Here is a 14,125-nt window from a genome sequence, read left to right as displayed (position 1 = left end):
ACATTCTACAATTTTATGCAGTGTTATTGATAAAATCATTGAAAATGCATGTGGGAGTCACTTAAACTCAAATAACACAGAATTATTGATCACTTTGTTGTTACCATGGTAACAAGGACAAAGTCCTTGAAAAAACAGTGAAATATACCTCTTTAAAGTCCAAAATAAATACAATTAAGATAATAAGATGCATATTTTTTTAGTTTAAGGTAAATGAAAAAGGCTTATATAAAAGTTTGTTGAAATAAGAAATTTAAATATCTCAGCAAAAATTGTTTCCATGGCAACCAACATACCTTGCATTGTATACAGTCGAAAATTCAATAAAACAATATATTTTTGAGCTAACCTTTTTCAGAAACGCATCACCATCAGACAAGGTTTTTCATATAGAAAGAAATAACAAATGTTAGATTTTTATTCAAAAAATTAAAATCAGTTAAACAACTTTTAGTTTTTTGTTACTGACCTGACCAAAAACACCCTTTTTTCATGTTCAGCTACAATTTCGAAACTCTATCTAATTACTAGACTAATGATCTAATTTAGGTCAAGAACATTTGCCTTCTGGGTGCATCAATTACTTTCTATGGAGATGCTAAATTCTATTGAAACTTGTAAATGACATTGTCATACAATCTCAAGGTCACATACATTGCACAATGACCTTCATATTTAATCAGTTGACCTAAACTACATTTGAATTTAATTTAAACATGCATATATCTTTATCTACTAACCAACCTGATTTTTTTGTGTTGAAAAATCACATATTGCTGTGGCTTATATATATATTATGGTTTATATATACATATACAGAGAGAGAGAGAGAGAGAGAGAGAGAGAGAGAGAGAGAGAGAGAGATTAAGTTTTATTGATGGATGCTTGCAGTGCATTACTATCAATTATAACTTCAATATGATCAGGAAGATAAATCGAATAGAGCTCTATATGCAAAGTTGATATAGAATAAAGAAATATCAGGAAATATATATAAATCTCAGAAAAGTTAAATGAATCACAAGATTCTATTTTCAAAACTTTACAAATTTATTTTTCAAACTCATAGACATGAGTTTGAAAATTAATAAACACAATGCTACTTTATGAATAATATACTCTTAACAAGTATCGACTATGGGGAAATGTACATAGGAAGGTCGTAGAACATAATTAAAATCACCAGGTTCGTTAAGTTTACTATTTGGGGAGGGGGTGTCTGCCATTTGATACATACATGTAAGATGTTGGAATAAGTAGGCCTCAAGTATTTCTATATCGAAATATCTATGAAGGGTATTGTTTTATTACATTTAAAATATGGATGTGGTCTAAAATATAATTTGTAATTGGAAAACATATGTGCTATACTCATAGCCAAATAATGATATAGGAATGGGATATTTGTTAGAGGACCTATCAACAAAATACCCCCCCCCCCCCCCCATCTCCCTTCTCATCAGAAAAACATTCCACATCGTTACCTATACAATATTTTGAAATACGAATTGCATTAAAATAGAAATTACATTGACCATTTGATAGACGATAAATTATTTCAGTGAGAATGAAATACTTTGAATACACAAAAAGTGCGTCACAATGCATGTTGAGTATGGCGCAATATGAGGTGAAAGTGTGACGTCAGCATTGATACTGATTGAGTGTAGAAAATGATTTAGATATTTCTGTTAGGCGGATCTTTGTTTTTTAAAGAGAAACAAGTGTTCTACAATAGATTTACTTCGAATCTTCTTTACCGGTGTTTACTATTAATTTACTATCTGTCATTGAGACAGTTTGTATGAATTTGGAATGATTACATGAATTCTAACTTCACTATTAACTAACATATAAAATTTAATTTACAGAAAAATGGGCAAATCTCTAAATTACCTTTCAAATTTCCTGTTAAATGAATTCCAAATGACCATCCAGAATTTTTTAAAATGATATCTGCTAAGTGATATTCATTCATTTCTTCCTTTAATTCTAGAGAGTTCGCATCAAGGGGGATAATAATTTTGTAAAATAGTAGGAATTAGAGTAGAGTTTTGAGGTGTTTTGCAAAAAAGGGTAAATTGTTTAACTGTTTTCATTTACTATATTGGTAGTATAAATAGCTGTCTTAAAAATGGCATGTAGAATTAATGTCAGCCCTGAGGCGTTTCAGAGAAAATAGTGTCTGAAAAGAAGTCATAAATGCTCTTTTTAACCTTAATTTATGACTTATTTTTAAGAATAAGCAAGAAAATACACATTTTTTTAAATCACAAGTACAATAATCTAAGTGCTTTCTTGAATTTCCATTCACTGTACATTGTTGGGAAATTGTTTTATTAGAAATATTTGTGAACAGAGTAAAAACTCAACATCTAATGATTTAACTGTAGGTAAGGCCCGTTGCCATGGAAACACGATGAATGGTTCCAGTAATTTTCACTTTTTTAACATTTACTATCACCATACACAAAAGTGTGAGAGTTTCGTTCAAATTTGTGATGTTTGCACTTTCCACTTCTTAAAAGACAATTTTCAATGGTTACTGACAGCTTCTCTTAAAATCTATTTTCAATAAAATATCTAAGTATGAAGCAGAAGTGGACAGCTCTGTATTGTCTTTATTTCGAGTTGACAGATATATATCAAATTGACATATGAATGAATGAAAATTACTATTGCTAATAGAAAAAAAGCTATTTCACACAAATAAGTGATAGTCAGATGGCTTTCAGACTTAGTTCATATGGTAACGACGAAGGACACTCAGAATATCAATCGTAGATATAAAAGGAAAAAAAGAAATCATCTTCATTTCAACAAAATTTCAAGTTATTGATCTTTATCAAGGTGAATTTGGAATGGTTAAGGTCTCTCCCAACATATACCTTTTGTGAGGAAAAAGTTCCTTATTTCAACAGTGTTGATCATACATGTATATCGCATAATTATGTGATAGGCAAATGATTAGACAAAGGTTAATCAAGGTCAATTGTAAGCATTCGCATCACTCCATATATCCCTTATATCGATATATTATATTTCATTTTAGAAGATTTTAATCATTGTATTAGTCATTCATCATATAAAGTAGTCCATCGCCTAAGATTTAGTTCCAGTAGCATCCTTCGGTTTTACTGATATTTTCATCTTTTAAAGCATTTCTTAAGAAAATCAAAGTGTTTTTCTTTTCTTGCATATACATGAAACTCGCCGTTTTATTGCTTTGCAACTTATTCCATTTTTGTTGATACTGTGATATCACTTATTGGATTTTGATGTTCCTTTTAACAGCTATTTGTTCTAACTGGTATTGTTGAGGGAAAATTCCAACATTATTCATCTTAAATGGTTTTTTTTTTAAAAACCTCGTCTTTTCATATATCAAAAGGAGTTTGGTATTGATTTCAAGAAAATGATTTCAGCATAATATATATATCACTTTAAAATTCATTACCTAATTATCAGTCTCATGAATATTTAATCTAACAATAACGGATTGAAACAGATAGAACAGGAACATAAATGTTAGATTCAAAATCGATTCATTCTTTCATTTAAAAAACACCGTCTTCAATGCAAGTAGAATATGCATTTATGATTATTTATAATGTATTCCAATATTTTCTTCTTTACGTTACTAAGCAATTGCAGCCAATTAATGAAAATTAGCTTTTGTTATGCTAGTAGTACTATTTAACCTCCATATCCATGAACAATGAAAAACTGAAGATAATGAAAAGTGATAAATCTCCTGGTCATACTAGAGGTGGGATTGAGTGTCTAGGAGGAGTAAGAATCCCCTTAAACTTGTCACACCTATCTTGGGACTTATGTATTGACCAGGTGAACGAAGGAATCCTTAGTGAAATATGTGTAAAGAAGGGTTTAACACTTAGTATGAAACACGTCAGACAGCATATGATCCACGGATAAGGTGTAATGACAAACCTGGACGTTATAACGAGCATATAATTTGCGAAATACATGTTGACTTTAAACGAAGTTGTTGGAATCCCTGTAACATCAACATACAAACAAATCCAAGGGCTTCTCAATACTTACAGTACATTGATTATATCCTTACACGACAGAGTTTATTCAAAAGCTTATACCTGAAAAGGAAAAATCCTGCCGTGGCCTTCAGGTCGAATTTAGATATATTGACGATGTTTTATTTATTGACAATAATTATGTTCATTCATATGTCGATTCGATATATCCCAGTGAACTCAAAATAAAAGACACCACCGAGTCTTCCACATATTCTTCAAACTTTGAATATAAATAAATTCATAAATATGTTAATGGAAGGTGAAGATAATGAACAATGATTAATCTCAAAACACCTATAAGGAATACGAAATAAAGAGTTGGACAAACAAATATGTTACAGCCAGTTAATTGATCTAGCGATTGTTTCGGCTTCGCGGTTTTGTGAAATATTTCACTGCATGAAAGGTGAAGATAACGAACACTGATCAATCGTATAACTCCTATAACGGAATACGAAATAAAGAGCTGGGCAAACAAGAACCCCTGGATATACCAGAGGTTGGATTAGGTGCCCAGGAGGGGCAAACATCATGCGTCATATGACTAGATCAGATAAACAGCACAATCCCCACTCAAAACCAGTATGCCAAGAACTGCCTAACAATCGGTATGAAACACGTACGACAGCATTTGAGCCAATGATAGGCCATATTGGCAAGCTAGATCATTATAACGACCATTAAAGTTGCAAAATGCTGACTTTAAACAAGACTTTTGAAACCCCTGTAACATCAACTTGTTTCCAGTAGTCTGCCTAGATTAAAAAACTCATCATACGCTTATCGAATTAGTTGAGAGGTGTAAACGCCATATGAAGTCATCCAGTTTGCCACACAGTTGAATTTGCTTTTATCATCCATTTTAAAGAAAATATCCAAGTACGAAGCAGAAGTGGATGACTCTGTGGTGCCTTATTATCTTGAGTTCACAGGGATATATCGAATTGATAAATGAACAAAAGTGATTGTTGATAGATAAAACGTCGTCAATAGATTTAAACGTCGAGATGAAGGCCACAACAAGATATCTTTTATTCTCATGTAGGAACTTCTGAATAAACTCCGTTTCATAAGAATATCAAAACAGGGCAGCTAACAAAGGGGCACAATTCGTGCTCATGGGATTCCAACAGACTGTTGGAAGACCTGATCACCAAGAAATACCAAAATATGAGGAAGTCCAGCATATTTTTTTCTTAACCTCTGAGTACTTGTGCGTTGAGTCAGAGTGGTGTTCAACATTTTTTTTTTTTTTCGATAACTGATCACTAAAAATTGATGTTTCTTTTTTCCAATTTGGTTGAAGAACTATCTATGATGTCAACACGTCTAATTTCTAATTCATCGTGAGGAATGGTCGTGTAGAGTGTTGAAAAGTCATACAGTGTGCTTTGTGTTTTTCTTGATTTCAGAAAAGTTTTGCAATTTCAGATTTACTAAAAGCTCTTTAATTTCTTTTGGAAAACGCATTTGAGAATTAGAAATATACGGTGTTTCTCTTTTCTTCAAATGACTTAGAGATGTGATTTATATGTTTAAGAAAAAAAAAATGGAACATTTTCTGCCACAGTTCATAACACGCCATATGATTGATGTTTTTATCATATGATCGAGTTTTGCTTTGAGAACTAAATTGAATGAGATCTTGATAATATGGCAAAAATGAGACATTTTACTTTGATATTCATTAACAGAGACATGCACCATTGGTTTCTGATATATATGCATATACATATATATTTTCAGGGAATTTGAAATCGAGCTTCAAACTTAAAGCACATATGTAGATCATCCCAATATGGGGATTTACTCAAGTCACATAATATATCTATTGTTTATCATAGCATCTCCTGCTACCAATGGTCGTCTTTATCAAAGACAATTTGGCCTGAAATCATTTGGTTCTTTAACAGAAGATGTTAAAATATTGTTTTCGGATGAAGGCAACACATTCGCTGACACCATCAACAAATGCACCAAATTTTGCTCTGGCGATAGGAGATGCATTGGAATTGAGTTGTGTACAATAAAGGAAGATCGGTACAGATGTAGAGCCTGCTGTGAGTGGAAAAGGATAAGGACAAAGTCAAATCTGACTGTTGATTCACAGCAGTGCAAGTATCTGGAAATGGTATGTAATTAGTTTATAACAATATTGACAATTATCATGTTAAGTTATAGAGCCGCTTTATATGTCTGTATTTACACTAGAGATAGCATATACCGAAGGGATTTTAAACATTTCATTTTTTATGTCAAGTATTTTATTTTTATAGAAATGCAATGATATCAACGTCCTAAAATTGTTTTAGATTTATGGAAATAACTACGTTTCATTAAGAAATGAATGCTAAGAAAGTGCAGACAAAGATAGTGCGCACGAGAAGCATTGCTAAATGTTTTAGAATTTGTTTCTTAATCGTCGTAAAATGAAAAAAAGAAAGATTTATCTTATCTCCTAATGAATACTTTTTCAGTCATTAAAAGACATTAAATAAATCTGACCATTACATGACCTTGGGTCTTATTGCGATGCTTTTTTACCATGTCAAAGGCTACTGTTAAAGGGGACCTCTGCTTATAATGTCATACGCGAAAGACTTGTGGTTTTCAATTCTAATGGCAGGAACTGGCCAAAGGAACAGACAGAAGATGTGATAATTTCTTTGGGGTTTTATGAGCAAGCACTATATGGACGAAACTATTGCCACTGGTTTGCTTTACAGTAAGAGGCTATTGAATGTAAATAGATAATCTGATAAAAATATAGGTCCCTCGGTGGCATGCACAACTGCCATAGATAATGGTGTTTGATAACAACCAAATGAATTTCGATCAGCCTACATTGTATCAAATTGCCTTTGCATTTATAACTGAATTATATTAATATATGTTTTAAATATTTATTTCCCAGGTCTATTCTATAACAAAGAACTTATTTTTTAAACTAGAGGAAATGATAGCTACCGAGGATAGGACCTCAACCAAACTACATCTAAGATAACAATTCATGCATGTTTAATCATGCAGGATGCATACATACTGATAAAGATATAGAAAAGGTATATGTTATACAGTGAATAATGATATATGATGTCGCGCACGCTATTGATGTCAATTTTGGTAACGTCAAAATGACGTTAAAACTCAACGTCAGAACATCGATATAATATAATTTACGTTAAAACAATTTTAATGAAAGAAAGTTATATAATTGATACGCCAGGGGATTGACAGTTGAGACTAACACAGCATAGAATTAATTAGATATTTTTCCTAATCAGAGTTAGTCTATATTTCCTCCGTGATCTTCATAACTTTTCTGTTTTAAACCGACAGGAATATATTATCACAATATTTCAAAAGAAAAGTCTCTAATGAACATTTCAAAATGATTTTCAGTACGTAATTAGTCATGCAATAATTGTAAATTGATTTGAAATTATTACAATAAAAAGGAATACTTAGAATTATGTAATTTGGTACACATATATGCGTGAATGACAACTAGCACATCACCCCCACCCCCACCCCCTGATTTTTGGTTTGCATGACAAGATCTTTAGACGAATCTTCTTCGGCTGCCACTCCCCCTATCGAAAAAAGATGTTACGTGCCGGTGTTGTAGCATAGGAGTTTCCTCCGCATAGACCACCCCCCTAGGAAAAACGGGCCCGGGATAGACATTCCCCCCGGAAAGATGGGCCTAGCATAGAATTTCCCCCTAGGAAGAATTAACCCGGGCCCAATTCCCCCTAGGAAAAACCGTTCCAGTATAGAATTTCCCCTTATATGACAGTACGCTTTTCACCACTTCTTACATTTTAGCTATGTATCCGTTTCCAGTTCTATTACTAGAATTCTCTTGCTTATCTAGACCCAGGAATTCTTCTCATTATTTTTTTTTTAATTTTGAGCAGGGTCTTGTGTATCACAATCATCATCTTATGGTTTTTTAAAAAGGAAATTATTCAAATAGTGTAATGGTATATCAAAATTCATTCAGACATCTCAAGTATTTGTTGTTATTTACTAGTATCTAACATTTTAAATAGTGAAGTTGGAAAGAAGTTAATGTTTTTTTAGTTTAAAATTTCGAATTTAAATAAACGGGAAAATTAAATTACTTTTATTTATTCAGTGAATCTATTCTACTTTTCCTATATTTTATTTGTATATCTTGTAGTTGACTTTTTACGAAAATTCCTAATGATATTGACCATCGTTAAAGTCTTTTGAGAAGCATATTGTATTTACAGCGTGTAAATCCAACTTCAACATCTCCCCCCAAAAATATATTCGTTTATTTTATGAACATCGTCGAAGATTCCGGTCGATGAAATCCGGAAACAGGAGGGGGAAAATTCTATACCAGGGCGGTTTTTCCGCCCAGGGGGAAACACTATACTGACTTTGTACATAGGGGGAAATTATATGCTGGGGGAAAATCTATCCCGGGCCCGTTTTTCCGGGGGTAAAGTCTATGTGGGGAGGGGGGGGGAGGTATATAACTACAACACCGGCATTGAACAAGATATTTTCCACGAACAACTCTGTCTCCGGACTTGAATAATGTTCCCCACTTGTCCATTTTATATGATTAGCATGAACGAGGACTGTTTATGCAGCTTGATCTCGTGGGCCTTGAATAGATAGTTACCCCGGCCCGGTCCATTCCTAAGACAATGTTCAGAGCAATTAGGATGTAATTTTTAGAAGCTAGTTCGAAGAGAGAATGATACTCATTTTTATTTTTATCAACGTCGGTATCATTTGCATTCGATTCGGGTGAAAATTCATCAGGTAATGAATGGAGTGGCTAGCCATTCAGTTCTAGCGCATTCCGCCACATCACCTTCCATACACTTCTCCTTTCTTTTTGATCCTATTCGCTACCGTTCGCGCTGTTTTTGCTCCCTTACGGGCGCAGCATTATTCATTATGTGCGCTTAAATTGCATTTTTGGTATAAGATCATTCTAATAAATACAATACATCTGAGTCAAAGAATTTCAGGGATGGCAATTCTCTCTATAAAATGATTAAATATTGTAAAATACAAACTTTTATAAAAATCAAATTTAATACGACATTTTTTAAAAATATATATTTCAAGCAACTGAAATACTTCGCATCTCAATTCGTTTGTGTTTTCTGTTTAATCGTTAATGTGTATTTCCCACACAATGTACTTCCTTTATTATAAGAAAGGGGTCCATGATTATTGTCAACTTATAAGCTATCATTGTAAAATTATGGAACGTGTTGTTTCAAAATATGTTGACAAATATTTTTATTCTAATCATCAAATGATCGTTTTTACAAGTACCACATATGGCATTTGACCGGACCGTTCAATGGTACATCAGGCTTATTGAGGCATATAATTCCATAGCGAAAACCAAAGATAAAAAGAAATATTGCTGCATGGTTGATGGTGATTTGTCAAAGGCATTTGATCATGCATGACATAAGGGACTTCTTATCAAGCTACTTTAGAGTTAGTGATAACTTGCTAAAGCTGTTCCAAAGTTATCTAAACAGAAATGAAATGGTATATTGCATAGAAATACATGCTTAATTCACACTTACATGTTAGAGTCCCTTAAAAGATCTGTATTAGGGCCTCTTTCATTTTCTTATATGTCAATGATATTGCTAGAACGTGTCAAAGTTACATGTATGTATAATTTTATTTTAAGTCCTATTCCTAAGACAAAAATTTGTATTTGTTGTTGAGCACTTGTACCTGGAATTGGGCATTGATGTTTGGATCCACTGTCATTTGCGGAGTTTTGTTTGTTAGTTTTTAAAAATAAATGTTTTTCTCTTTGCCTACATTTCTCATTCTTTTGTTTGTTACATTCCTTTTCCCCTTTTTAAATATTTGCTCATTCGTATCCAATTAGTATTTGGCAATGTGCATGTGATTTTGCCTCTTGTAATATGTCAATATAACATTTCATAACATAAGAATGTACTTGTATACATAATCAATGCATTCTAACACTTTCTGAGTTTATCTAATACGAATATATTTTTAACTTCAATTCTAAATATTATCATGTTGTATAATTGTATCACAACAATGCTGATTTGTTTAGTTATAAGACCGGTATTTCATTTGGTATACGTGTAGTTTTAAAATGCAATTACCAGCACATGGTTATTGTGACGTCAAAACGGTCTCATTTTTACGTCTGTGACAAAACGTGTTGACATTTACTTTTTGTTGGAATTTTGTAATCGCTAGATTACATATATTTTGAATTAAAGAAAAAACCTTTTCAGAAGATGCACATTCAAGAAAAATCAAACAATTTCATATCTTTTTGTTAATTGAATAGCTATACGGATGATTGATTTTGAAATAGTTATTCAATTTCAATTAACATAATGCGATTACGCAAGGTGCGACATTCAATGTTGACACTGTAGATTGTCTCAAACACAAACAAATCTTAACGGAATCAACTCAACTCAACTCAACTTTTTATTTTAGACATTTTCAAATTGTGACTTGAGACGTTGTGACACATAAACTACATTAGCATAACCCCAATGAATAATCCACATATCAAACACCTATAATACAATATTCATCATTTCTTAAGTATAGTTATTTTGATGCAAGGTGAAGATAACGAACAGTGATCAATCTCATAACTCCTACAAGCAATACAAAATAGATAGTTGGGCAAACACGGACCCCTGGACACACCAGAGGTGGGATCAGGTGCCTAGGAGGAGTAAGCATCCCCTGTTCACTTATCCAAATATTAATTCAAATTTTGAATATTTAATTCAAAATTCTTTCAAATATCCTAATGTACCTACAAAATGTATCATGGACATGGTCTATTTTCCTAACGTTAAGGCTTATCTACACCTCCATTCTTGTATTGTGAGTAACCGTCAACAGCGAAGGGATTAGATGGCATCACAATTTTAACAACTTATAGTATCAACATCACCATCTTAATTATTCTGCAAAATCTTACGTCTATATAATTAATTTTAAGAAAGCTATTAACATTTTGGTAAAGAATGTGCAACACCGTCGTTACCTGTCTACATGCAATATTGACGTAAATATCAGAATATCCGAGCTAATATATTCAATAATTCGCATTTTAATAAGATGTATTGGTATCAAATAGATAGAATGTAAAATTGTCGTAAACATGATATGCAACTTTCGTATAGTAAAGTGTTTTTATTTATATAAAACAGCGTAAATGCTACCATAACGCTATGTAATATGTTTTGACACCAACAGCGTGTGCGACGTCATATGTAGTTATCATATGTACTAGTAATGTTTACAATGAAATATGCAAGTACATATGGAAGTAAAATTTACCTAAGCCGAGCTGCAATAATGAGTCCACATCACATCACAACAGTTCATATTTGATTCATTGATTTGAATTGATTTGATCTGAACATATTTTATTATATAAATATACAAAGGGATTGACTCATTAGGCAGCTCTATCCGAGGACTGGACCTTCTTGATAATGAATATTACAAATAGCAATATAATACAAATACAAGTGCATGAATATTACAAACAGAAGGACATTTGTATATAAAGTTCATAGGATATTACATTCATGTTGCAACAGAAATGAATATGTTATGCAGGGAAACAAATGTTATATATGAACAATATAAGAAATTTTATAGGAAAAATAGAAACAGTCCATCCTACAGCAGAAGTGTTGACAATACAGTAGATTTATAAGAGAAGACATTTTTTAGGTAATTTATGTTAGGGGAAACTCTATAAGATATTCAAAGACATACAATTATAATTTCTCTATGTTATTTTGAATTTATTCTATCTCCACTGTTTATATTTTGATATTTTTAGAGGTTAGTATAATGTGTTTATTGAACTCTTTAGATGACATGAAATTCTTTTATTTCTTTCAAATTCTAACAGCTATAAATAATATGAGATTGTTAAACATAATTGTTTTCATATTCACCTACCAATAAAATCCAACAATAATTACTTTCCAAGACACCTTGAATTGTAAGATTCCACTAAGAATAGCTCATATCCTTTGAACATTTTGACATTCGTATAATAAATGTTTGTTTGCATTGACATCTTCCTTACAATCAGGACACGAATTGGATATGTCTATTCATTTACTGTGATGATTTCTAATATTAAACAAATTGCTCAGTATTCTATAGCTAAAATCTGCAATTTTTCATTGAAAGCCTTGATAATTATAATACGCTTTTGGAAAACATGGTCCTTGAATATTGAATTATTTGTTTCAAATTGTGAATGTACCATGGGTTCACAACTTTTTTGTTCTTAAAAAATTCATGGTAAAATTTGCATTTTCCATCTTTAATGCAGTAATAATGGTGCCATGAAATAGAAAATGTAGACAATTTATGATATTTGTGTGTTTGGATAAACTCAAATCAAAATATTTTTCTATATTTACTGTACACCTTTTTAAAACTTAAAATAGTCAAAATTCATGTATATTACATCAAGCAGGCCAAAATACTAAAAGCTGATAAATCACCTGGCTTGGATGGTTTACCAGGCGAGTTCTAGCCCACTTTCTGCTATAAACTAAAACCATACTTTTGTAATACTTTTACACAAACCTCAACGTTTAGCTTCAATTACGCCATAAAAAGGGAGGCAAATCAAACCTAGCAAACTATCAACCTATAAATTTCACAAAGACTGATGATAGAACAATAGCTATGCATTAGCTAACATACCTTAAAAGAAAACAGAACAGTTAATTAGTCAATATCAATCAGCATACATTAAGGGAAAGAGCAAATGTAAGAAGAATTCTTGATATATTTGAATATTGCGAAAATAAAAAATTATGACAGAATTTTACTTCTATTGGATTTTCAAAAAGCATTCAATTCCGTTGAGAGGAAATTTGTCTTTGAAACCTTAAAAAAGAATTAACTTCGGGGAATTATATTGATATGATTTACCGCTTTTATCGTAAACACCTAAAGAGTCTCTTTTCTTTCGAACACAATACCACTTGACGTCACAATGATTATTCCAAAGCCATAGTTCAGCTATACAGCGGTTTCTGGAATCATCATGAATGCTAAAAAATAATTGAAACGGTGTCATAATGCAAACTATCTTTGAGGGTCTCTAAATTTCCATGGGTAATTAGTTCGGTATCATTTACAATATTGTCTTCATAGCTGGTCATGAAACAACACATTACATGTATGACTCCGAATATATCATGCATTGTCTAACATATACCAAAGGTAGGAAGACTAAATAATAATTTTATAAATGTATGAGTATGGAATTCTGAGTACTTTTAAATTGGATATAAACTGGCCGAGGTAACTCAGTGGTAGAGCGTTTGCTCCGTAACTGGGAAGTCGTGAGTTCGATCCCCACTTGTGCCAGGGTCGCATCAAACCTAAGATATAAATATAGGAAGTGATTGTTCCTTTGCCAAATGATCGGTAGATGTATTTTAAAGTGAGAATCACTGGTCTTTCGGACGGAGGTGCCGTGTCGCGGCAGGCGTTCGTATGCTAAAGATCCCTCACTGCTATGGCCGTAAACGTAAAGCATAGGTCGAAATTTGTGCTACTTCATATACAACTAGTGACGTCTCAATATGAATGTAAAATTCTCGACGGGACGTTAAACAAACAAACGACAGCTGATATTGGATATGGATATACATTGCAGATATTCAAGGTCATATCCTTTGTTTTCTCCTATTTTCTTGTTTTTCTCAATATTCTTTTTCTCACATGAATATGATACAGTAAAACTTATACGGTACCAATTTTGATGCACAAGATGCGCATTTCGAAAAATAATGTCTCTTCAGTGATGCTCAACCGAAATGTTTGAAATCCGAAATAACAATGAAGTAATTATATATTTACTGAATATCACATGCATTCACTTTTAATTAGTGTTCAGAAGTGGTAAAAATATCGCTCCACATGACTATTAAAGTTCATTTACTTAAGCCGATGTTAACATAAGTTTGGTTATATTTGGTATAGATATATTTTGACAATTTATT

General features: G+C 32.2%; 1 protein-coding gene across 1 annotated transcript in view; it reads left to right on the top strand.

The window, feature by feature from the left end:
• The first annotated feature begins 5,853 nt into the window (after positions 1 to 5,853).
• Positions 5,854 to 14,125, top strand: part of LOC125656489 (uncharacterized) — a 13,423-nt gene continuing 5,151 nt past the window's right edge. The window contains exon 1 of the mRNA XM_048887091.2: positions 5,854 to 6,186. Coding sequence (XP_048743048.2) covers positions 5,854 to 6,186 — 333 coding nt within the window. The remainder of the gene's footprint in view (positions 6,187 to 14,125) is intronic.

The sequence above is a fragment of the Ostrea edulis genome, chromosome 7, assembly GCF_947568905.1.
Source record: "Ostrea edulis chromosome 7, xbOstEdul1.1, whole genome shotgun sequence".
In the NCBI taxonomy this organism is placed as follows: Eukaryota; Metazoa; Mollusca; class Bivalvia; order Ostreida; family Ostreidae; genus Ostrea; species Ostrea edulis.
The sequence above is the reverse complement of the archived record's forward strand: the minus strand, read 5'-3'. Positions and strand labels throughout refer to the sequence as shown.